The sequence below is a fragment of the Narcine bancroftii genome, chromosome 6 (genome assembly GCF_036971445.1).
Source record: "Narcine bancroftii isolate sNarBan1 chromosome 6, sNarBan1.hap1, whole genome shotgun sequence".
In the NCBI taxonomy this organism is placed as follows: domain Eukaryota; kingdom Metazoa; phylum Chordata; class Chondrichthyes; order Torpediniformes; family Narcinidae; genus Narcine; species Narcine bancroftii.
In genome coordinates, this window is record NC_091474.1 from 192,103,289 (window position 1) to 192,130,218 (window position 26,930).

Genomic DNA, 26,930 nt, shown 5'->3' on the forward strand with positions numbered 1-26,930 from the left:
GTCGTGCTGTCCTTAGCTTAGCCACTGATAGGGAGCTTGCCATTGAAGAGAAGCATGGTTCTTCTGAAACAGGTCATGTTTTCTTTCTTTTAACCATTCAAAACCTGGTTTATGAACACGCGATTCTAGAATAAGAGGACTATTAAGACCAATGCTAAAAGGGCTCGTTATGACATTTGAAGTAAAGCGATTCTCCATTATTGTGGCTCAATCCCCTCTCCTTTGCTCCATGTTGGTGTGCTAGTAAACCTCAGTGTGGAGAGGTTGCCTGTGATGGGCTGGCAAGGATGCACAGTGCAGTCATTCATCGCTGAGATGTCAAGCGACGTCAAGGCAGCTTGGCCTCTATTGCAGGGGCAGGCCATTGTTTCAGACTGACGGAAGCACCACAGGTTGATAGAGCCAACCAAATTCCATGGTCTATCTCATCGCCTCCTGGTAGATGTGATAGAATTTGGTTCCCCCTCCCTCCCCCTTTGATTGGTTGCACAGCTTTCCAGTCTGGAGGTTTCTCTTCAGCAACGTTCAACAACTGGTAACCACCATATAGTCTATAGCACAGAAAAACCTCTTTGGCCCAACTTGTCCAGCCAACCAACATCTGGGCAAGTCCCATTTTGCATGCAATTGGTCTGTATCTTTCTAAACTCTTCTTATCTGTTTATCCTTGAAGAAGGGATCAAGCCTGAAGTGTCTGTTATTTATCTTTACCTCCTATGGACTCAGCAAGAACTGTTAAGTTCCTCCAGCATTTCTCATTTTAAAAAATCTATTTACCTGTCCATTCATCTTCTAAACATCATAACAAGACCGATGTCCTCTACTTCCTCTGGCAGCTTGTTCTAGAAATGGACCATCCCTGAGTGAAAAAGTTACCTCTCAAGTGCCTCTTAAATCTCTCCCCTCCCATAATAAATCTATGCCCTCTAGTTCTAGAATCATCAATCCCGAGGTAAAAAACTATGAACGTTCACTTTGTCCAGGTCTCTCATTATTTTTTTTAACCCTCTATAAGGCCACCCCTACACTGCAGGGAATAAAGACCCAGCCCATCCAACTTCTCACAACTCAAACCCTCCAGTCATTGAATTTGTAACGACAGAAATTTTCACTGGCTATTCTTGTACTCAGGCCCAGAATTACACTGATGCGTAACCTTCCACATGCAATATGATCATGAAGCTGAAGGATATGCATCCAAGTATAAGGCCACAGTGAATGGAGTATTAGATTGGTCCTTAAAGATACTGTGGCAAACAATGGGAACGGAATATATATCTTGAAGGGAGCAGAGTATTATCTTCACGCAGCAGCAATGGAGATAACATTAATGCAGAAACATCCAACAATAAAACAATTATAAGAGTATGTTTTAAGTGGTTGGACAGATTCAAACATGGCTGAAGGAAAATGTAACACTGATGTTGTAAGCTATATACATCTCAGGGCTTCATGAAATGGAGCCACAGAAAATTATAATCAAATTATAATTAACAAAGCAGAATAATGGAAGAATTTCACTGGACCATTTGGGCATTGCTTTCATGAAAGCTGCAGTGCATAAGTTTATATATTTTAAAACTTTACACAGAAATCTGACAGGGTTGGCCCACAAGTACGCAGCCTGCCCAAACTGCAGAAAATTTCCATGGAGAGCACGACTCCAATTGTGGCACTAGCTGAAAATGCCATTCCAGTATGTCACAAACTACCGAGAGAAAAGTATGGGCATCTTTCCCCCCCACAACCCCCCCACTGATGGTCAGCTATTTGAAATAATTTGAGATAAGATACATGAGGTCATGCATTCCTCCCACAGCAAAATTAGCTCCAGTTTCATGAAACAGGGTTTTCCTGAGAAGATTATTTGGGGGAGTAGTCCACAAGTTCAATCACTTCAATTATCAGCAATTTATGAGATGAAATGGGATCAAATATTGCTTCATACCTCCTTGTCATCCAATCTCAGAAAGAGATATTGAAGGATTACAATGTACAGCGAAAGAAACTCTAAAGGAGCAAGTAATGCAAGACAGATGAAATCTTGCCTTTTTTTGAACTACAGCATAATTTTGCACTCCAGGATATGAAGTTGACTCAGTTAAGTTTAACCGAAGGAATGCGGAAGAAAGGCAGTTGAAGCATATTTTGACCTATTTTGTAAAGAGAAAGGTAGTATTGGCGGATAATAAATTAACAGGGTGGAGATGAGAAAATTGCATTGAGATGGTAGAGACAAACAACTTCCCGGATTATCTTGCAAGTATAGTGGAGAGATTCAGAAAGGTTCATGTAGATTACCTGACTTCAGTAGTCAAAGAGATTCTTGAACTCCTCCCTTCAATGGTGCCAGAGATGGATGCTAATATTAATATACGGTGACTTTCCAGATACAACGCGAGCAACAATTATAATGACCAAATACAATTTAAACAACAACAAATTGGTTAAACTACTAAATTTATAAATGCTGTTAAGCTAGTTTCACTGTTTGTTAACAGGAGAAAATAAAAGAGACAACAGTGCATGATGCATTTGATGATGTGTGTTTAACGGTATAAATTTCCCAATCGGAGAAGAATCTTGAATAAACCAAAGGCAACATTTAGATCTTGTTTCCCACATCGTATTCTGCACGTTACTCCATCAGAAGCAACAAACTCACAAACAAACATAGCAAGAGGATATGTGGGGAAACCGATGTTATCCAGGATAATGTGGTCGAACTCCATCACGTACTTCAGAATGGTAATCATTTATTTTAGAGCAATAAAAAGAATGTACTCACATTTTTACATGCACTCAGGCACTCATACACATTAAACACATTGCTAATGCAAGTTCCTTTGTCATGGGAGGCATGATAAATCTGTCCAGCATAATGCGCACAAACTGATTTCGATTATACTTTGGATCAATTTTTCTTTCCTTGCAGGTGATTATGCCAGACTAATTCTTCTCATCAAAATGCTACATCTGAACCTACGGAATGCAAAAAGGATTCGACCTACTGGCTGCTAGTTTGCTACTTAACTTTTCAAATTTAAAGTCACATTTCAAATTTAGAGATAACCAATGTAGATTAACGTCACTGCGTAACTTTCAAATTAAATATTTCATGGTGTAAATTGACATTGTTCCTGAAATAGAGCAGCAGCTCGGCCTTGTTGCTGATACTTACCTTGGCATCTATAAGGAGAATATAGTGTTGCAGGTGTTCTGTGACAATGTGATTGCCTTTTCACCAGAGTTATTGATAGGAAGCCTCATGCAAGAGACTCCAGTTGATTAACTAGTGAATTACCCCATTGTCCACAGTACCAAGATGTTAATTTGAGGCTCTACTATCACCTCATATACTGTAAAAATTTGTGTATAATGTGTTTTGTGTATAATGCGACCCCACCCCATTTTTAAGGGGAAAAAACGAGAAAAATTTTACCCCCGTGTATAATACGACCCCCATCACCTCGCCCGCTCGATTCGCGCTGGCGTCTCTCTCTCTCCCTCCTCGCCTGCCCGATTCACGCTGGCGTCTCTCTCTCTCTCCCCGCCCGTCCGATACAGGCTGGCGTCTCTCTCTCTCTCTCCACTTGCCTGCCAGATTCACGCTGGCGTCTTTCTCCCCCCCCTCGCCAGCCCAATTTGCGCTGCCGTCTCTCTCCCCATCCCTCGCCCGCCCGAATCGTGCTGGCATCTCTCTCCCCCCTCGCTTGCCCGATTTGCGCTGGTGTCTCTCTCCCCCACCTCGCCCACCTGATTCACGCTGCTATCTCTTCCTCCCCCCCCCACCCCGACCGAACCAAGTCGTCAATGTAAGGCACCTGCTGATAATCTTACTGATCATTAAACTTGGCATAAAAAATTGTTTAAATAATAACCTCGTATATAATCTGACCCCCCTACTTTGAGCTCGAATTTCGGTACAATTTTTTTTGCATTATACACGAATATTTACGGTGAGTGTAAATGAACCCAAACACTATTTAAGGAAGAGGAAAAAGTTTTCTTTGGTCTCCTGGCTAGCTAATTTCCAAACAATTTCAGACCTCGAACAGTACAGGGATAGGTCCCATGGCCCGCACATCTGTGTCAAACATGATGCCCAAATCAAACAAAAACTGTTGCTTGCACTTGATAGAAATCCCTCCATCCCCTTCATATTCTTGTGCCTATTAGAAGCCTCCTAAATGCGACTATTAATATCTGTTTTCACTACTCCTCCTAGTAGCCCATTTCAGGCACCTACCAATATCTATGTAAGATATTTGCCCCCCCACCCCCCCATAGCTCCCTGTAACTTCCTTCCCCTCACTTTAAACACGTATGTGACGTTTTTCGCCTGAGGAAAAGATTCTGAATGTCCTTAAAATGGAAAATGCTGGCTGCGGGCAACATCTGTGAAGCAACATATAATTTTGTCTTAACATGTTTCCTGGCCTGCCAAGTATTTCTAGGGTTTTCTGTTTATATTTTACAATTAAAGTAAATAATTTAGTGATTAGACAGTAGAAGAACATCAATATTTCCAGCCAGAGAAAGTTGGAGCCTGGAATCTAGTGGCTAAAGAGGATGGTAAAGGCAGAAACTCAAATGTATGATAGATTTGCATGTGCGCGAGAGGGCATGCAATTTCCAAGATTTGGAAAGCAGATTTGACAGAAATAACTTTCCCTTGGCCAGTACGGAAATCTTGGCCTGAACACCTTTCCCTTTCTTTGTGTGTTTGTGACATTTCATATCTGACAAAAATATGTTTATTTAAACACGTTTCAGTTGTTTATTACAAAAGCGTATCATGTGCTGGCCTTCATTAGTCAGGGGATTGAGTTCAAGAGCTGCATGGTAATATGGAAGCTCTGAAAAACTGCTTGGACCACACAAGAGTACGGTGTTCAGTTCTGGTTGTCTTATTATAGGAAGGATGTGGAAGCATTATGAAGAGTTCAAGGAGATTCACCAGGATGCTACCTGGATTGGAGAACAGAGACTTTTCTCTTTAGAGTGAAGGAGGATGAGAGGCAACTTAATGGATATGTCTAAGATTATGAGAGGCATACATAGGAGAGTCAACATCTTTTTTCTGCAGACAGCAATAGCAAATGCCAGAAATATCCATTAAGGTGAGTGGAGCAAAGTTCAGGAGAGATGTCAGAGTTCAAGTCTCCCCCCCCCCCCCCCCCAATACAGTGAGTGGTGGCTGCCTGGAATGCATTACCTGGGGTGGTGATGAATGCTGATACAATAGGAGTGTTTAAAAGACTCTTAGAAAGGCACGCAAGGAAAATGCAGGATTATGGGTGTGAGGTAGGGAGAGATTAAATTGCTGTGGAATGGGTTTATATAGGTTGTCACAAGTGTGGGCTGAAGCTCCTGTGCTGTGATGTAATGTTCTATGTTCCATGGAGTTGGATCTCTTTTAGAAATTGAAAAGAGTTCGTCATCAGTTTAAACTGTTCAATTCTTTCCATTAAGATATAAACGATCTTTATATGACTGAAATGTGCTACTTGGTTGATGATTTTAATGCAACTTTAAATAGCTGAGATACATCTATTTGCTTATTACTATTGGAACATTAATACTAATATCATCTTAATATCAACTGCACCAATCTTCCTCATAGGCGTGGACTTTAGTCCACTAATTACCTGGGCACAAGCCCAAAAAAAATCCACAATAATATTCCAGAAGTAGTAAAAAAGAAAGGCAGAGCAGTGGATATGTGAACAGCTTGAACATGATCACACTACCAACAAACCCAATCCTTCTCTCCACCACACTTATATATTCACAAACATACAAAGTACACCTCCAATCAGGAAACATAACACTACCAGGTCAGTAAGGTAATGCAATTAAAAATCACTCAAGCATTTTCCTCCCCCAGCCATGAAAAAATTAGACGAATGGGATTCGGACACTTCCTCTGAGGGATTAGTTAATATCTCACCAGACTCACAACACACAACTGCCAATGAAGCGGTGCCATTCATTTTTTTTAGATCGTTGCTTTTGCTTCGTTGGTTCATTGGCATAAATTTTTTTAAAAAAGGTTATTTGACAGACAAATGCATCATTAAAGATAATGATCAAAATTACTCCTCCCCCCCCAAAAAAAAAACACTGGCAGCTCTGCATACAACTATCAGATTTTACTATAATGAATACTTGGGGGTTTTGGACCCTCAGACAACTTTGCCCAAATATGAAGTTCCAAACATAATTTTGGCTGAGTGGCAGAATTATTTTGCCTGTTCCCCAACTTCTGACCCCTCATGGAACCCACTTGTGAAAGGTGACTTCCTGCCATTTCCAGCAGTTCTTTTGCACAATATTATTTTAGAACATGGAACAGTACAGCCCAGATACAAGCTCCTCATCCCATATGAGTGTGCCAAACAAGATGCCCAAATTATACTAAAACTCTGCCACCTACCCTTGGTAGATATCCCTTCATCCTCTCCATAGTCAAAGCCTTTAAAAACCTACCATCCTGTATGAAAGATTTGCTCTGCACACCTCCTTAAACTTCTTAAGATTCTGACAGTCCACCCTCTCACGATTTTATAAAACGGCACCACAGTTAGCATGGTGGTTAACACAATGTTATTACAGCATCAATGATCTGGGTTTGAATCTGATGCTGTCTATAAGGTGTTTGAACATTCTACCTGTGATCACATGGGATTCCTTTGAGTGTTCCAGTTTCCTCCCACCCTCCAAAAGCATACAGGTTTATAGATTAATTGAAGCAGCACGAGGTCGTGGGCTAGAAGGCCAATTGCCATGCTGTAGCTCTAAATTATATTTTTAAATTAAAAATTAAACCTCTGTCAGGTAACATCTCAGCCTTCAATCCCCAAGATAAAACAACCCGTTTGCCCAACATCTCCCAATCCTTATCCTGCCTAAATTAGGCAAAGCCTTGGTAAACTTTTTCTGTATCCTTTCCAAAGCCTCCACATCCTTCCCGTCATGAATTGTACACAATACTCCAAGTGTATCCTGACCAAAGTTTTACATAATTGCAATGTGACTTCCTTATGTTTCTAAACTCAATGAACTGACCAATAAGGTCAAGCAAACCATACACTACAGGGTTACAACACCAATCCTTGCAGAACACCACTAGTCACAAGCTCTGTGAATAAAACCCTTCCACCACTGTCACCCATCTTCGCTGGGCCAGCCAATTCCATGGCCAATTCTCAATTCACCATGGATCCCCTGCATCTTCACTTTCTGCACAAGTCTATCATGTGGAATACTGTATATTCTATCTTCTTTGGCTTGGCTTCGCGGACGAAGATTTATGGAGGGGGTAAAAAGTCCACGTCAGCTGCAGGCTCGTTTGTGGCTGACAAGTCCGATGCGGGACAGGCAGACACGATTGCAGCGGTTGCAGGGGAAAATTGGTGGGTTGGGGTTGGGTGTTGGGTTTTTAATAAAAAAGCAATATTTTAAATAAAATGGTTTTTCTTAATTTTTAATGTTTGTGAGTGTGAGCGACTGTCACATGAATCCCTGTTGCTTGATAGCTTTGCCAGCAGGTTCGACCTGGCTGTGCCTTCACTGGCCATTAAAAACATTCTGTGGGATCTTTACTTGTGCTGAAACTCACTAATTATATTAAAACAGATTCACTGAGCATGTTCTTGCTGGATCTTTCCACTCAAATCAAGGAAACTCACTGCTCCAAGAAAATTTCAGATTGTATCAACTGGCACAAAAAGTGGGTAACGGAAGAGAGGTTTGTACTCAGTGTTCAAATTCATCCAAACCCACCATGTTATTTCTTTGAAATTAAATGCATTTTTTTTCTCCAATTTCCTTTTAACCATGGCGGTGTGCAAATCATTTTCTTCATTCCTAAACAACGCTTTCAAATGAAGTAACAAACTATCAGCTGCCACAAAGAGAACACCAACCAGTGAACCTGAATCTTCTACCTTAATGTTTAATATTTGGGAATGGAATTCCAAACAATAAATTGGCAAAATGGCATTTCCTGGTCCTAACTTGCTTTTTATTAAAAATTACAGAGGAAGGAATTTTGTTCTCCCAGTGGCATTAGATTCAGAGAAAGCTTTAGAAACTAATTATGACCATTAATGGGGTATCTGGGTCTCATTTGGTGCCCTCTGGTGTAGTATTTTTTTTCTCTGGAGTACACAAAGTAATAAGGTGCCTGATGATACAGATTTACTTCTATGAATTACATTGTGAGAATTACATAAATACTAGAAGAAATTGACAGTTTTAAGCATCTGGAATTTCCTCAAATAAATTTCCTGTAGGGTTAGAAAGGCACATCAGGTACTGCATTTAAACAAAATGTTTGCAGGTAAAATTAAGGATAATAACTGTTGGAATAAGATGGGGCATTGTACTTTAGGGCTTTCCTTCCATCTCTATTGTGAGTATTACCCTTCTGCAATCCCAAATAATAGTGTACTCCATTTTGTTAAGTTATTTTTTTCCTTCAATTAAGATGGATGTTGCACACATCTCATAATTACAGAACAAGTTATGTGTGAACTCGACACCCATTATATCAATTAGTAGCTTAATTACTATCTTGAGTGACTGTACAACAAAGGGTTACTAAATCTGTCATCTTCTAATATTTTTAAAACATTGTTTCAGTGACACAAGTAGAGAATTCAAAATAAGCATTTCCGTCAAATAGTTTTACTACTGCATTATAATTAATGGGAAATATTTTTTTTAAATTGGAGACACCCAATATACTATTGCTGACATGCCATGGCTAATTAAGAACTTCTTGCACGAAAGAAGCGCTAATTGTTTTTCCACAGTTCTCCTTCCCTTGTCCTTGTGTCCTTGCTGAGACTAGCAGTCACAGGCCCAGGCGTAAATCTCTGTCACGTATCTTGTCACTGAACATACATCATCACTTTCTGCTCATCCTTGATTCATTCTGCTTGCTCACAGCAATTATCTCTCTCTTAGTGCTTGACCTCTTGGCAAATAGAGTGCAGCAAGGTTGCTAATTTTTTTCCCATGGACTTAGCAGTTAATTGATCTCCATTTGGCTGCCCAGAAACATTTTCAATGAGCTGGCGAAATGATAAATCAGCTTGTGCCAGTTAAAAATCCTCTGCATCCTTAGCTGTGCACATTCTATCTTGCCATTATTGACCAAGGTCCTGATTGTTAACATTTAGCAACAAAAGTCCAATCACCACACCATGAAAATACCGATCATTGCTTTATGTAGCATCTGTTTACAACTCTTGAAACAACTCTTTGGGTGGTTTACATTGGCACATTCCATTAGTTTTAAACTAGACTGTTTTCTTTCTGGAAGCCAAATTAAGTACCAAAATTACCTATTCAAACAATAATTGCCAAGGGAACACTGACCCTTTGCCCTGCCTGACAGAGTGAGATGAGTTGAACCCACACTGGCTCAGAATGGAGAGACTAGGTTAGAAGGGTGTGAGAATTGACTGAAAAGAATTTCCACCTGCCAAGGACACATTGAAAACATTCTGGCGGTCTCCAGTGCACTTCTGCATCACTGCTACAAGTTGCGATGGGTTAAGATTTCAATTTTCAACCTTAAAGTGGTAAATAGCAACCTTAAAAGGCTAAGTGTTTTGAATTTGAATATACAACCCTACTGTGACAGCAGTGTCATATTGGTATTGAATGTAAATAGCAGACTATATCCTGTTACAAACTAAACCTATTTAAGGGCAAATAAGACTAGAGTGAAAAAGAACTATAGTTTTGGAGCCTGTTTTTAAAGTCCCAATGGTGTGCATGTGCGCGTATGTGTGCGTGCGCTTCTTCACCAAATTAAATTTTAAAATTTTTTAAAACGAGTTCTTTTCAGTTTTGAGCTTTTGCTGTTCCCAAATGATTGCAAATTGGATATTCAGTTTAACCTCTGAATTACTCACATCAGAAAATCTGTATTCAACTTCAACATCAAATGTTGTTTCTACTCTCTCTTTTAAAATGCTCAGAGGAATGTCATATAAACACATTGCAAAGTACTTAGCCAAAATTTCTACTTTAATAGTTTCTATGCTAATAATCTTGCTGATTGAAGAAAACACCAAAACAATCTAAAATTGTCAAGATGCAGATACTTCAAAAATCAGGTGTGAAATAAATCTCCAAAAGCAAGCTGAGGAACCACCCCACCTTGAACTTTGAATGGGATTTACATAACAATGTTTGGTGTCATCACCCTACTGCTAAAGCTGCCCATTCTGTTCTCCCCCCACCCCCAACACCCCCCCCCCCACCCCCCCATCTGATTGTGAAAGCAGAATGTCCATCCAATAATGCCCAAGGCTTGGGCTTCAGGCACTACAGATTTTAATTTATCTGAATTTAGATCCATAGCATGGTAACAGGCTACTGCAACAATAATCTTACCCAGGGCTCCAGAACTTCTTGGATTATTAATGTAACAACTTTTGTTTTGCGCAGCAAATGATGTTTCAGATCCAAGAGTCACAAAAAGAACAATTCTTAATTTTACAGGTAGTACATTGGATTGAGCAGAAACCAACACAGTTTCAAAATAAGAATGACCTTATTTGAGTCCAAATCACAAGGTTGAGTCCAATTTATTGCTTTGGTACCAAAACAGTACACTTGTTGCTACTTTTCGACGTTGTTACGATTGCAGAATGACTCAACAAATTTATTAGGAGAAGTTCATAGTTATGACTATGAGAAATCAAGAACGAAACAGAGGCCTCTTTCTCTGAAAGGGTTCAGGAGAATTCAGGCATGATATCATAGTAAACATTATTTTTCTTTCTATGTTAGTTCAAGGACACTCATTTTCAAAATAAATAACTCAATATCAGCAATGTAAAAAAAAACTACAGTTGATGGCAATTAAACCAAAAATTGACCTTGTAGTAAATAATGCAAAATTTATAGGCTTAGCTTTAGATGATTGATGCAAAGAAGAATGAACCAATAAAAGGAATGCAGACGTTTAAAATGTGAAGAGGTTTCTGGAGGTGAAGTAAAAGGCAAACAGCAAGTGTTTTGTGAAGACACCATAGAGTGGACATTTGTCCACAGACCTTTGTAACTGAGCAGCAGCTGCTAAATTTTGGAAGCTCAATAAAAACTGTGCATATACAAATGAAATACAATAAATTACTAATCCCTCATTTTATGAGTGACAAATAACACCAGTGCACAAAAGTGCCAGAGTCAATTTGACTCCTGCAGGCACACCAGCTCACCTGCTTGACTTGTGGTAATGCTGACGGCGGCAAACAGCCTCTGGGTGCGGCTCACGTCTGAGACTCCATTCACAGCTTCAACCTCAAATGTGTAGTTTGCATGGGCCAGCAGGTCTACAACAGTCACATATGTATCTGCCAATCCCGTCTGTTGAGGCATAAAGCCAATGCTGCTGCCACAGGGCATGCACTCGCTCTGCTCCCAGCCGCAACGTTTGCACATTATCCTGTAGGTGACATCGTCTCGGCCTCCGGTATCTGCTGGTGGGCGCCACTCAAGATTCACCGTGGTCTGGTTTATGTTATAAATGAGATTCTGTGGTGCAGAAGGAGGCCCTTGGGAATCAGAAAACAAATTATCAACCACTAAAGGCTTGCCATCAAACACAGATATATACACTATCATATTTTAACTCCACTTTTTTTATTTTAGGAATGGATATTTCCAAAGTACCCATTGATAGGTAGTTGATTCTCAAGAATCCATTGATAGGTATTAATTGTAATGTTGGACGTCCAGAGAATGGGCTGGATATTCACATCAAAGTTGGTGCACTTGGCATAATGCATCACAGAATTGGACAATAATTATTTTGGTGGGTATAAAACCTGTCTCCAACTCTCCTCCTCTCCATTTAAAAAGATGGGGGCTATCTTCAACAACAACGTATAACAAATGACTTCCATGCTGGGCTCAGGCACTTGTGAACAGAGGCCAAAAAACACCATCGAGACAAGTGCACTAGGTTGTAAGTATCAAATTAGTTATCAGGAGAAGGCTCTCTGGCCATTTCACACCTGTTAAATGGAGACAATAATGTTGAATTTGAGCATGTCTCAAAAATTTGCAAGGACAGAAAAACCGTTACTTTTTTTAGCTCTTGGGAAAATAGACAATTGGAATTGGAGACCCACGAGACTGCAGAAGCCGGAATGTGGAGCAATAAACAATCTGCTGGAGGAACTCAATGGGTCAGGCAGCATCCAAGGGAGAAAAAAAAACAATTGTGCATGTTTGGGGCCAGAACCCTTGATGAATAGAACTAGCCCAGAATGCTGACAATTCTTTTACTCCTACTTGACCCATTGAATTCCTCCAATAGATTACTTATTTGAAATGGAGAAGTGACTGGCTCATTACTTGGATTACCAGCCATCAACCAAGTACTGAATATGAAAAATAAAATAGCGGTGCCCTGGAGCTGCTGTAAGGGCAGTGCAGCCATTGGTGCAGACCCGTGAGAGCAGGGAGCCGACAAAACACTGTTCTAGAAGGTTTTACTGCCCAGATCAGATGCCAACTGCTCTGTACAGGATTTAAATGGCTTGTTAAGGAGGAAACAGTGTTTATTTTTAAAATCCTGCAACCACAGAGGTCTGTGCCCAAGATGGTGGAGCCTGTGCTGGCTAGTGTACCATAAGAGGTTGCAGACTCCAGGGATGCAATGGTTATCTGCAGGATACCAGAAATGGCGAACAACACACAACCCACCCCCCCCCACCCACCTTCCCGTTGAGAAGGAGATGCACAGTAGATAACCCTACAGGAGGGTGGCCAGAACAGCAAAGGGCTCAGCATCTAACGGATCCTCACAGGCCTTGCAGTCACAGGACTCCAACAGGCTGTGGGCTGCTGGAGACTGTTTCATGGACACCAGGTATCAAAACCAAGATTTGAAAAGATGTTGCGGACAAGAAGGGCCTCAGGAAATGAAGGTTTCCTGGTCATGTCTGAGGTTTGGATTTGGAGTTTGAGTTGCTAGTGGTTTGTATCGAAGTTTGTGTGGTTGCAAAGGCCGCGGAAAAGCTGAAGGCGAATCCACAGACACTCAGTGTCTCTGAAGGGACCCTTTTTTTTGCTTCTCTTTCTCTAATTGTTCAGGGCAGCAGGCAATGCTTAAGGTGATTCTATCTGCCCTTATGACAGACAAAAATGAAAGTATATCCTGTATAATGCCCTAAATGTTTGGGGCAAAGACACTTTTATTCCTTTTTTTTCCCTGCGCTCCACAGTTTTAAATTTATAATCAAACAATTCAGATATGATTAAAGTGCACATTCCAGATTTTATTCAAGGTTATTTGTAAACATCTTGGTTTGGCCATGTATAAATTCCAGCACTTTTTGTACATAGTTACCTTATTTCAAGGCACCAGAATATTTGGGAACAGCAAGAGCACGTATATTAATGTAGTCACGTTTTGTACTTTTGTTGCATATCGCTTGCCTGCATTGACTGCTTGACATCTGTGATTCATAGATATCACCAGGTGCTGAGTATTTTCTCTGGTGATGCTCTGCCAGGCCTCTACTACACTCATCTTCAGCTCCTGCTTATTTTGGGTGTTTGTCACCTTATGTTTTCTCTTCAGTATATGGAAGGCATGCACAATTGGATTTGGATCAGGTGACTGACTTGGCCATTCAAGAATTTCACAGAATTTAGCTTTGAAAACTCCTTTGTTACTTCAGCAGTAGGTTTGAGATCATTGTCTTGCTGCAGTCCAATGAGTTTGGAGGCATCTGCTCAAACTTGAGAAGAGGCTTCTATACACCTCAAAATAATTTTACTACTGCCATCAATGAAGATGCCACAGTACCTGTGGCAGCCATACATGCCCAGGCCATTACACCCCCACTGCAATGTTTCACAAATGAGGTGGTATGCTTTGGATTTTGGGCAGTTTCTTGACGCCTCCATACTTTGCTCTTGCCATCACTCTGATACAGGTTAATCTTGGTCTCATCTGTCCACAAGACTTTTTTTCCAGAATTCTGCAGGCTCTTTTAAATACTTTTTGGCAAACTGTCATGTGGCCATCTTGTTTCTGTGGCTAACAAGTGGTTTGCATCTTGCAGTGTAACCTCTGTAGTTCTGTTCCTGAATGACACATCCACAACTGCCTCCTGAAGAGCGTTTTTGATCAGTTGGACTGGCATTTGAGGATTATTCTTCATTCGGATGAGAATTCTTTTATTATCAGCAGTGAAGGCCTTCCAGGCCTTTTTTGATTACAGAGCTCACCAGCATGCTCTTTCTTTTTAATGATGTTCTAAGCAGTTGATTTTGGTAACCCTAAGGTTTGGGCAACATCTTTTACAGTTTTATTCTGGTTTTTCAGCCTCCTAATGGCTTCTTTGACTTTTATTGACACAACTCTGGTCCTCATTTCGAAATGTGGCAACTGCAGATTCCAAAGGTGATCAAAAGCTTAGGAGCAAGCCTAGCTCTCTTGTATCAGCACCAATGAAGCAATTAGACATACACGATATACCCATAAACACCTGTGAAGTCAAATGTCCCAAACATTAAAGTGCCCTAAAATGAGGGGACTATGTATAAAAAGTGCTATCATTTCTATGTGGTCAAACCACAATGTGTACAAATAAACCTGAATAAAATCAGGAATGTGTACTTTAATCATCTGAATAGTTTGATTATAAATTTAAAACTGTGGCGCACAGGGGCAATTAAAGGAAAAAAAAATGTCATTGTCCCAAACATTATGGAGGGTGCTTATATTACATTTTACAACATGACAATAAAAGGAACATTTGAACCTTTGAATAAGTTGTAAAATCTGCACTGTATTTCAAATCCATGATGCACAATGCAGACTGAGTGAACTTACTTGTACAAGGTACAGAGGGAGGGTCAGTAAAGGCTCTGTAGTAGCCATCCTCACATTCACATCGCGAGGAGCCTTCCTGGTCCGTGTGACTGTGAGCTGGGCAGCGGGCACATTGATAGTCATGTGATGATGATTTATAGAATCCCCACCCACAGGCTGCAAAAGGAAATAGATAATTTTAATGTCAGTCTCTTTATCGGAAGAATACAAGGTTCAGTGCGGTTTTCATTAAGAACATTGTGAAAAATAAATGAGGAACAAAAAAGGATGGTCATACAGAACAAATCAGGGTATGTATGAGGTAAGGTGCTAGAAGTCAAGACAAGATGCATTCATCACCTATGACTAACGCCCTTTCAGTTCATTAATGGTCATTATGATGCCTCAGTGTTCACCATTAATCTAAAAAAATAAATCGTTTCATGCCAGAATTTAGGTCAGGAACAAAATTCTCTGTTATTTGTGGCTTTCCCCTTTATTTTACAATAGCTGAATCCTTTCTCCCTAAAGTAAATTAATACAAATCCCTTACTGTGCTTTTACTGGAAAACTGCTCAGATTCTAAACCTTATACGAGTCTAAACAAGGTCTGAATCGACAATCATTTCAAATGCTTTAAGTACATTAACAGGAATACCTGACACCATGTCAAAATACAAAACTGTATCAAGCTACAGGTGGAAAATATCAGAGGAAGCCAATATTTGGTTGGAAAAAATACATTTTGGAGAAATAATCCATTTGTCTCTACCAAACTCTGCCATCTGCAACGAGGGCAATAAATATTTTGTTAGTATTCTTTGATATAATTCACATTTATTTGGAAAAGTAATACTATAATCCATATTTTATTTGTAAACAATAAAAATCAGTTTGAGCAGTACCTTGTATTGTAAAAAAAAATCCAGCTAACCTCAAAATCAAATGACAGCCTTTGAAGATTCCAAGCATTGTTAATAGCTTTGTTAGTAAGGAAGATACAGTATTGGCACCAACTCATGGTATTTTATTTGCTCACTGTTTCTACAAAGTATTAGGTACCAACGAAACTATGTTGTCACGGTTTGGCTCAGCAGCAGTTTCTTTGGCTCTGAATGAATTGATGTTCATGGGTTTCAATGACCCGCTACAGAACTGAACATATCACAGGTTTCAACATTACACAAAAGAGAGGGGAAAGGGCGATAAACAGAGAAACACTAACCCAATAATTGAGAGGCTGCTATATGCAGTTATAATTTAAACTCAAGATCACAAAAAAGGTCTTTCATCACAACTGGAAGTCCTTTCAAATATTGTACCCAAATATCACTTGACTAAAAGCAAGGAAGCTAGAATCTTAAAATTAAAACAAAAAATATTTGAGATGTTCAGTAAGTCAAGTAGCATCCAGTTGAAAGAAAAATAGTTAACATTTTAGACCAATAAGCTGAATGATTCTATTTGTCTTTTCAATGATGCTGCCTGGCCACATGATTATTACCACCTTATTCATTGTTTATTTATTACTACAACTAATTTGCCTGGAAGTCCATCCCCATCGGTAATGTCAAGTATGCTGTATATGATTTCAATTGAAGTCAATATCACTGATTATCTTGCAGGCGGGAGCAAAAAATAACACACGTGAAGAACTCAGCAGGGCAAGCAGATTCTGTGGAGACAAAGGGACGCTCGATGGTTTGGGTTGAGACACTGCTTGAGAATTGGCCCAAGATCCAGCATCTACAGTCTCATGTATTTCCTTATAATATACAGGTACTACATAGAATCTTTTTGACTCAAGATAAATTTCTAGCCAATTATTCAATCTTCTGTGTCATTGAGCACTTTTGGACCCTGTTGAAAATTTTCTGGCATGTTTTCAGCACTACGTCAATGATAACTCTTCAAAAGGTCCCCTTCGGCTGTAAAGTCAGAGTTCATAAACATTGGAATACAGGATTTATTTTAGTTTTCGATAAAACAACAAAATACATAAAATGTCAACTTACAGCCATTATCTGATTCAAGTCTGAAGACCATATTGCTATTTAATTGTTTATCATCTTGAATGCTTAATTTTGTATATTTCATTTCTACCTTTTAGTTTTATTATGACTTTCAAAAGATAAATATGAAGCCGCTGTCCATCCATAAGGGATAACCACAATTTGTTTTGAAACTGCATAGCTCGACATGGAGCTGGATGAGTAAAGATCAATCACTATCCGGTGAGTGCCTGAAACGTAATGTTCAGTCTTTATCGAAACATCCAGCATGGAGCCTGTCAAATCCATGAAAGTTCAAAGATCCATCCTACTGGGATTAACCTTTATCACAGAAAACTCTCACAATGTCATCGTGCCTGAACTCTCGATGTGTGTGGAGCTTTTCTCGTACATGGCTGGCTGAGTTCCAACGCACACCTTGTCCTTCAAGTGTGATGTCACTGGCTCAAGAGGATTGATGGTAATGGCATTACTTCGCAAAGTATTCTAATGAACAATCCAAATGGAATTCCATGACCCAGTATATATTGGAAATGTTTAAAGTGCTGTGTTATTAATGCTAAAAATGCATTACGATCACTACTGTCTATACCATACACAGTCGAGTTACCATGGTGTGTCTGCGAATGCTAATATCAAATTTTTGCTGGTGTTGAAATTGTATTACTCTTTTGTTAGTTTTGAACAAAAAATAATTGGAATGGAATAGACTACTTGCATACCAGTCACAGGAGAACTCTTCAAGACTACTTCAAATCAAAGAACAAAAGTCAATAAAGCAGTCATTGTTTATTGGCACAGCAAGGATCAGTTTTTCGCACAAAAAGATCCTGTAATACAATTCCAGGCAACTGATGCCAGACATGACTGGAAAACTGGGCTTACAATCAACTTTAATTCCAATAGAATAGGATTGAGGGAAATTTTAGGCAGTTTCCTGATGATTGTGAAAAGTCCTCACCTGGAAATTTAATTTCTGTGGATATCAATGTTGGGTAGAAGGAAATTCTCCCATGATACTTCCCACCATAGATTCATGTGGCTGGACTGAAGCATTCAACCCATTGAGCCTGCACCCAAGTACACATTTACATTGATCCCATTTTATTCTCCCTTCTTTCCTATCAATTCCTCATAAATTCCATACCCATCTAAACTCTGGAATGGGGAAATTATGTGTGACGAATTTGCCAACTAACTTGCCCATCATTAGGATGTGGAATATTATAAATTCCTGGTGTGTATCTATTTGGAATGGATTCTCAAATTCAAATAGGTCTTTAGAGTTTTGGTCATTAACGTAGTAACCAAGATAAAGAGAGTGGAGTAAAACAGGAGGAACTAGTAACATGGCATGAATTAACACTTCTGGAAATCAAACAAAATCATACAATAGCTTCACCTCAGAAATTTCACCACTTATCAAAATACATGACCATCGTGGATTGTCAATGAATCAGCTTCTCAATTGTGAAGTTCTCAACACCAAAAAAGTTGATGTTTGGTTTACATAGAATGTAGAGAAAAAAAATTCATTTTAATTCTACCTGCTCTTTCATTTCAACCCGACAAGATGATTAGACTGAATGAATTATCAAAATAATGATCAATTATTTTAAATACAAATAGCTTCCAGTCATATTTTAACTGAGTACTTTAAATTTTACAAAGAGAGATCTTCACATATTCCAATTGCTACTATCAGTCTGCAGCGAAAGAATCCACTCCTGAGGAACAAACCCAGTTTTGCTCTGAACAAAACCGCTTGTTCTGAAAAAGGTGCTTCACATATTTTGTATTCCTCTGATTACCAGGTGCATGATAATATTGTGCCAGCAAGTATGCCATGTTAAAAAGCAAAAAAAATGCTTAATCAATCGGGGGTTATCTCCAGTGGGAACATATTCTTGCAAATTCACAGCACTTTCTTATTTTAGCTCCATCATTAACCTGTTTAAATAATTAGGTTAAAATAGCAATAGAAAGGAATTTAAGGCAAACAAATTAATTATCAATTTGTCATCAAAAGAAGTTAAGCCCACAAGTCATAAATAAAATGGGTTGACTTTTTTTTTGCTTTACTTTCTACTACTTGTTCATCAGGCATATTGTGAGGTCGATCAATAATTATGTTTGTTTTATATTTTACATGCATAATTGTTTGATAACTAATATGTATCTAACTTTGTGGCAGAAGCTCAAATATATCTGGTTGACAGGAATATTACACAGACAATTGTCCAAAGCAATTAACAGAATTCATTGTTGCCCACCATATAAATGGGCTGCTTAGGACAGAACACCATAACAGTTGAAAATGAGAAATTAATAAAGTCAATGTATTGGAGTCGTAGGGTTTTTTTTACAAAATTACACTAAAATCTTTCTGCATCTTCTCTTGCCCAACTCAAAAGTAAACCAATTAATATGGAACCTGTCTAATGCTGCCTTTCTCCCCAAAGTTAGTGTTTAACATAAGGAGATGCAATCCTTTGAACAGATTGCATGCATGGCTCTGTAATTAAGGCATGATAATGAAATCAAAAGAATGCAAGGCTTTGAAATTAGTGGTTTCTGTAAATTACATTTTATTAATGGTTTGTTAATTATGGAAAAGAAACAAGAGAAGCAACAGCTCTTTTCTTTTTGAATGTAATAGATATTTTTTTCTCAATTTGCTGCTTTTGGAATTGACTGGGGATACCTACATAGCTGCAATGTGGTCAACCGCCAATCAGTCACTCAATTAAACCTCAGTAATGGATCTATTCTTTGACATTTTTTTTCCTGTTTGCTCACTTTGTGGAAATTTTAAGGGACTCAACACCTCTAGTTATTTTCAACAATTAGAAAATGAAAGATAAATACATTCAATAATATTATTTACTTCTTCATCAATTACACACAGGGATCATAGACTACATTCAAGAGGTATAGAGTTCCAAAAGATTTGGACACAAGCTCGAGAACACAGTTGCACATTCTGAGATTGCCTGGAGCTCTGCCGATCCAATCATCCTTGCTGATTATCTCCCACTGCAGGAGGCTTAAAATTCCTATTGTTCCACTTCGAGTTCCGCTCCCTTGGTGCTATGTTGTAAAAATACTTTATCTAGCACAATGCGATTTGCAACAAAAAGATTTCCATTTCTAATTGCTTTCCATACTCTGAAATCAATTCCTTCAATACTGAGATAAAGATGTTTCCAGTTGGTCGGCTCTTCCAGTGATCGGCTGTGGTGATGGGATTATTGAAAAGCAGGTTTTACCCTCAACAATAATCAAAATGCAAAATAGAGGTTTAAGAATTCCAAATTCTAAAAGTGCTTGGCAACCAATAGAGCTGTTACAATGTTATCTCCATTTCTCAGGACGTGGTATTTATTGTTTGACTACTTCAAAACATCAGGCTAAACACTGACAGGGTGGACATACGAAATGTCATCAAGAATCACAGATGCACTTCCGAAGCTAACACAGGGAACACAGTGGTCCAAGTGCATCCATCCCACTTTTATAATTAGCAATGGAACTGGGAAGAAGGCATCAACATTCCCATGCATGGTTCAGTTACACTTCATTCCACCAGAATTTGTAACAGACAGGTCGATCACCAAAGGAAAATAATTATCCCAGAGCAGCCAGAAATGGTGCATTTCCTTCAGGAATAATGGCAGTATGGAAAAAAAGGTAAATGAATGGACTGACCAATATATCATTCCAAAACTCATAACAAAGAAAACAAACAAAAAGGCCACAGCTGATTGTAGGCAATGGAAACGTCATCCCTCTTTTGTAAATGATGCAGCTTGTGGCAATGTTTGTTTAGGTCAAAATGGCTAGTAAAGATTAACCAACCAAGTCCAAGAGCACTTCGGATTTTTAATTCAGTATTTTATTTAAATATTAACTAATGGGGAGAAATACTTTATTGCCAGAATTCATCACCATAAATATCTGTTAAAATAATTGACTTTAGCGCTGCACGGAAATAATTAGTGTCATGACAACCAGTGAGGGAGAACCTCCTCCTGTGATCATCTTCAGGCCGCTACCCAGACTCCATAATGCCAAAGTTCAAACCAATAGCATTCTGCTCGCCATTGATCTGATCTTCTGACTCAGTGTTCAATCTGTAGTCTGTATGCAACAGAAACTCCTAGACCTCCCCACAAACTCTCCCATGCCCCAGAAATCTCCCCACCAAGTATTAACTCTTTCTTATATGGCAAAGGTCCAAGCATCCTTGATCCTCATTTTAAACCTCATTTTGATCATGCCTGACCTAATTTTCTGATCTTGAAAGCAACCTTCATTATCTATTTCCCACTCTTTCTCCAATCAATCCTTGAGCTGCTGTGTCCCTTCCAAATCCATCTGCCATGCTGTTCTTACACACTTCTGAAGCTCTTCATAAATAAACTTGCTTCTTATACAACATTAATTGGCACAGGTGTATCGGACCACACTGCCATCACTTTTGACCTTTCCCTTGCCCTGCCTCCCTAACAAATACCAACCTCCCTCCCCCCCCCCCCCCATCACTAGGGGTTTGCAAGGGAGTTCTGAAGAGTCCTCATCGCTACTCCAGGTTCTCCCACCATCAAGGCACACCCTCCTACCTCAACACCGAGGATCTCACTTTCCTGTTCAACATGACCTGCTCTTCAATCCTGGACGCCATGGCTCCACTCATATTGAAAAAACCCAAGCCCAAAAGAAAAGTCAAACAAAGGTGGAAGCGAGACGAACTCCATGTCTCCCTCAAGATCTTAAAACACAACCTGAACACATATCAGGATGTGGTGAAGGCCGAGAGAACAAAATACCTTGCCAACCGAATAGCCAATAACTCCCATAACCCCAGAGTCCTCTCTAGCACCATACTCTTGGTTGTAGGCCCTCCACCCACTACAAACCTGGATACATCCCCTGCCAAATGTGAAGAATTTTTTAAATTCTTCATCAACAAAGTTGAGAACATTAGAAAAAAAATCCCTCCCTGTGATGCACTGTGGTGACAGTAAGCAGACACAAGATTCAGAAGACTGAACAACAGGCTTTATTCTATTTAAGGTTTCTGCTGTAGTTAGCTGCAACTCCGTGTGACTGACCTCAAGGGACCAGATGTGGCTTATATCCCGACGGATGATTTGCAGCTGACTGGGTCGGGCTTATTCCGTTCGGGTCCACTGTTTGACAGCCAGCCAGGTGTGGTCTGTCCTCTGGTGATCTTCCTGCAGGTACACAGATCACCCCCTGCAGTAGGCTAGTGGTGTATCACCACATTCCCCCCACAACCTATAACCGAACTGGACTGAAGCTCTGTCCACATAACCTGGACGGCTTCAGTCCCATCACACTACCCACCCTCAGAAAGATAGTGTTTTCCATGAAAGCTATATCCTGTTCCCTTGACATTATTCCTACCACCCTCCTGAAGGATGCCTTCAACCTCGTAGATCCCGAGCATCCTCTCATTTATCAACACCTGCCTACCCATAGGCTCTGTCCCAACCTGTTTCAAATGCGCAGTGGTTCAATTCCTTCTGAAAAAAAACCTAACCTTGTCCCCACTATCCCCAAAAATTACAGATCTGTTTCAAAACTTCCTTTCCTCTCCAAAGTCCTTGAAAAAGTAATACTTAGCCAAATATCTCCCCACCTTCGCCAAAATAAATTAATGGAAAAGTTTCAGTCAGGCTACAAAGCCCACCACAGCATAGAGTTGCCCTTTTTGAGGGTATACAATGATCTACTTCTCACCATGGACTTGGGCAACGCTGCTGTTCTAATGCTCCTAGACCTCAGTGCAGCATTTGACACGTCAATCATGCTATTCTATAGACTGTCTCCAGCAGGTGGTCGGCATCAATGGTGTTGACATGAGCTAGTTCAAATCTTACAGGCAAGACTTTCATGGTAAATAATGACAACCACATATCTGCCTCAGTCACTCTCTCCTGTGGGGTTCCACAAGGATCCATCCTTGGCCCCACCCTTTCCTTGCTGTACGTGCTCCCCTCGGCCATATCATGCAGAAACACTGTTACGCCGACAACACCCAGCTCAACCTTCCTCTAAAACCGGATGACCAGTCAAAATCACCAATCTCACCTGTCTAAAGAAAATAAAATGCTGGATGGCCCGCAATTTCCTACAACTTAATGAGACAAAATCTGAGCTCATCCTAATTTCACTTTTAAAAAAAGCGACATGACTTCCTAGGTAATCTATCCACTCTTATTAAATCCCATGTTAAATCCCTTACTTTGATATTTGACAAACAGATCAACGCCATGGTGAAGGCCTGTTTCTTCCAGCTCTGCACCATTGTTAAAATAAAACCTCCCACTCAAGTACCTCAAAAGGGTTATTCGTGCTCTTATCTTTTCATGTCTGGACTATGCTAACTCTCTTTACACTGGGATTAGTCAATCCTCCCTAACCTGCCTCCTATCAGTTCAGAATGCTGTGGCTAGTGTCCTGACAGGTGCCAAGAAGAGGAACCATATCGCCCCAATTCTGGCCTCCCTCCAGTGGCTGGCAGAGCAGCTCAGAATCAACTTCAAACTGCAGCTATTTACATACAAGGCCCTCAATGACATTGCTCCCCCCACCCCCATATCTCCAATTTGCTTATGCCCTACTCCGCTCCCAAGCAGCTCAGGTCAGCTACCTCAGAATGCCTGACTGTTCCACATACTAAGTGCACATAATGGGGGGAACTGGGCCTTTGTGGTTGTGGCTCCAAACTGTAGAACAGCATTCCCGTGACCATTAAACTAGCCCCCTCCATCAATTTCTTTAAATCCAGGTTAAAACGTACCTTCTGTCATTAGCGCTTAATGCCTAAAACCCTTTATAGTTCCTAACTTCCGATGGCGTTGCACTATTCACTGCAATTGTGGTCTATTTATAACGACTTAATCCATTGTTCTGTAAATAGTTGTACTAATTCAATCGATTGCCTTGGTTTGTACAGCACTTTGGTCAATGCAAGTTGAAAAATGTGCTATGTAAATAAAGAACTTGAACTTACTGTAACTGCCTCATTTTCATCGCCTTTTGTATCCCTCTCCTCACCTGCAGACTGTTTTAAAAGATTTCTTATGTCATGGCCAGAATGTAAATGGGTAAATTAACATTTTAAGGTGTTGATGATACCCTAGAATTTTGCATTAGTGAGTGGCAGCAACTTTCGCTAATGCTTACATCTATAACTGGTGGTGTGAGAATAAAGTTATCCAAAATAAGGCCAGATATTGTCCTTTCCCTGCCAATAAATAACAAAGCGTGTATGCAACGCACATCATATCCATAAGATATTCCAACATGATTTTTTGAATTGTGAAAAGTGAATAACCATTATTGATTTCTACTGCTACCCTTCCTTATCTTTACTATCTGCTTCTTTAAATTTAAGGTGTGTTGGAATGTCTTATCATTAAGGGTTGTGGAAGCTCGATCATTCAGGGTATATTATATCCATCTCCTCTGTATATAGAGGAAGTAGATTTTAAAAATTAAAGATCTGGGAATTGAGAGCGATGGGGAACCGGTACGGATAAGATGAATCATCTGATTAAGGTATGTTGCTGGCTCCACTCTAATTTTGTCTATTAAAAAATATAAGATGGTTTAGGATTTTTACTCCTCTTTGCAACATGCCAGTTTGTAGTATTATCCCAGCTCGTATGCAATTGGCACAAGGACAATGAGAGTTAAAAGATGTTTTCATACAGAGTGCTTTGTATTATCTTGACATATTTTTCATCATAATTCATCAACAAAATTTGGCTATTTAATCACAATATTTTTAGCAAGAGGCAAAATGACAAAACTTTTAGTGGCTAAGATGTTTATGGTAAATTTTAACTCATGTCGGAACATTGACTCAGTCTTGCTACATGCAGGCTAGGACTAGTGTATTTGTTGGAGAGTTGCAAATGGAAATGAACATAATGCAATCATCAGTGAACATCCCCACTTTTGACCATTTGATGGAAGGAAAGCCTTTGATGGGCTCAGATAATGCCTTGAATTCTTGCCATGAGACCTTGGCACTGGGATGGTTGGTCTCCAACAACCACAACCATCTTTTGTTGAGGTATGACTCCAACCACAGGATTGTTTTTCCCCTGATGTCCAATAATTTAAATTTTTACTAAAATCAAGATATAAAGTCACTTTTCTTCAGTTTTTTTTTAAACTCTGTGATGTTATAAAACTGAGTTAAAGAAATACAAAATAAGCATGTCCATTATGGCACCTCAAGGGACTGAAAGAAAAATGATGTTCTGCACCATTAATCCTGGCTTTTGTGTATTTTTTTAAAATGAAGCTTATTTGTTATGGTTATAACTTTCTATCGTTCAATAAAAAAATTCAGGTAAACCACCATTTGCATGTTTGGGCACACTGGCAGCACAGAATGAGGAAACATTTACCTCATAATCCCTCCAAAACTACTTCCTTCTTTGATTTCCTGACCATGTATCTGGGTGGAAAAAGCTACAACTTCCTAAACATTACCATTATAAATGATGTGATCCTTTCAATTTGAACATTAGTTTCATTTATTTTAAATCATAGGCATGAGTTTTGAATAAAGTTAAAGGAGAGGCAAAAGAGAGCAGGATTTGGCCTAAGCACATTGGGTAAGATGTGGCAATTTCTCATCACTTTATTCTAAAGCTGTCAATGTTTTTACATTAAGGTGAATTATATCAGTGCTGGGAAGTGTTTGTCAATGTTCTGTATTAAAGTGGTTCCACATGCTGCTGAGGACAAACTAACCAATTATAATATCAATGTCTCCACATTGCCAATAGAATCAAAACTTCTTGTTCCCTTGTGAGTAATATTATATTTAATGCTTGCTTCCATGAGATACTGTATTTAATCACGTACAAAGTATGTACACTAATTGGCTGACCAAAAAAATGATCAACATGGATTATTTATAATGTTGAACAGCATTTTCTCTGATTTGCCTTCCAAAACCAGGAATCTATCAGATAATAGCAGGATTTCATTCATTTCTAATTCCCTCAATGGCATTTACATGCTATTCAATAATGTGGCTTTGTGCAACATCATGGTCAGATGCCACTGCATACAGATGAGGGCAAAATTCTGAATGTCTCCACAACAACTTTAAATGAGATCAAAAATGAAACTTCTCTTTGTAGTACCTCTCTCTATCTGAATCAGTGATATTTTTTCTGCCTCTTTGCTAATGAAATCTCATCAACATTGAACCATATTTTCATCTCTCTTTCTATTTAAATCCAATTCCCATTTCACTCTCGATTTCTGAACATCCAGTTAGGGCATTTTATTTTGTAATAACTTATACATCTCAGAAATAAATTTACTTGAATGTCTTTAGTAAGTAATAATTCTAAAGGAGATCGACTAGGTAATTTTAAATTATGACCTAATTTCTCCATTTTTTTACCTGATTAAAAACAAAAAAAAAAGTATTCAAAGGAATTTGAAACTTCTCTTTCACTTAATTAAAAGATAAAAATCTCCCTGCTTCAAAACAATCTTCAACTTCTTAAATCCCCATTTTGTTCCGTATTTTCAAAAACTGATTATTGACAATGAAGGGAAAAGGTTTATTCTGATATAAAGGCATTTTCACTGAAATCTATCCTTTCTGATACCTATCTGATAATTAATTTTATTCCATACTTCAATTAAATGTTTCAAAATTGGTGGGTCTGTACCATTAACAATTTTGAATTCCATTTATAAATAAATTCAGCCATAAACTTCTCATTAATTTTATCCAACTCTATTTTAGCCCAAAATAGAAGATTTACCTGTATATCAACCACTGCATTAATAAATTTCAATTGTGCAGCTTTATAAAAATTCTGAAAGTGAGGAAGTTGTAAACCACCTAATTCAAATTTCTGAGTCAATTTCTCCAAAGACACTCTATTCATTTTCCCTTTCCATAAAAAAATTCTTACAACTAAATAAAGGCACTAAACATGGGTTAGATTGAAAAAAATAGTGAACCCTTGGAAAAATATTCATTTTAATAC

The 26,930-nt window shown here is 39.1% G+C and overlaps 1 protein-coding gene across 2 annotated transcripts in view; it reads right to left on the reverse strand.

The window, feature by feature from the left end:
- epha7 (eph receptor A7) overlaps positions 1-26,930 on the reverse strand; it is a 292,093-nt gene that overhangs the window by 181,636 nt on the left and 83,527 nt on the right. For both annotated transcript variants that reach the window (XM_069887093.1, XM_069887094.1), the window contains exons 4-5: positions 14,879-15,034; positions 11,247-11,582 (exon numbers count right to left, since the gene is read on the reverse strand). In XM_069887093.1, the coding sequence (XP_069743194.1) occupies positions 11,247-11,582; positions 14,879-15,034 (492 nt within the window). The remainder of the gene's footprint in view (positions 1-11,246; positions 11,583-14,878; positions 15,035-26,930) is intronic.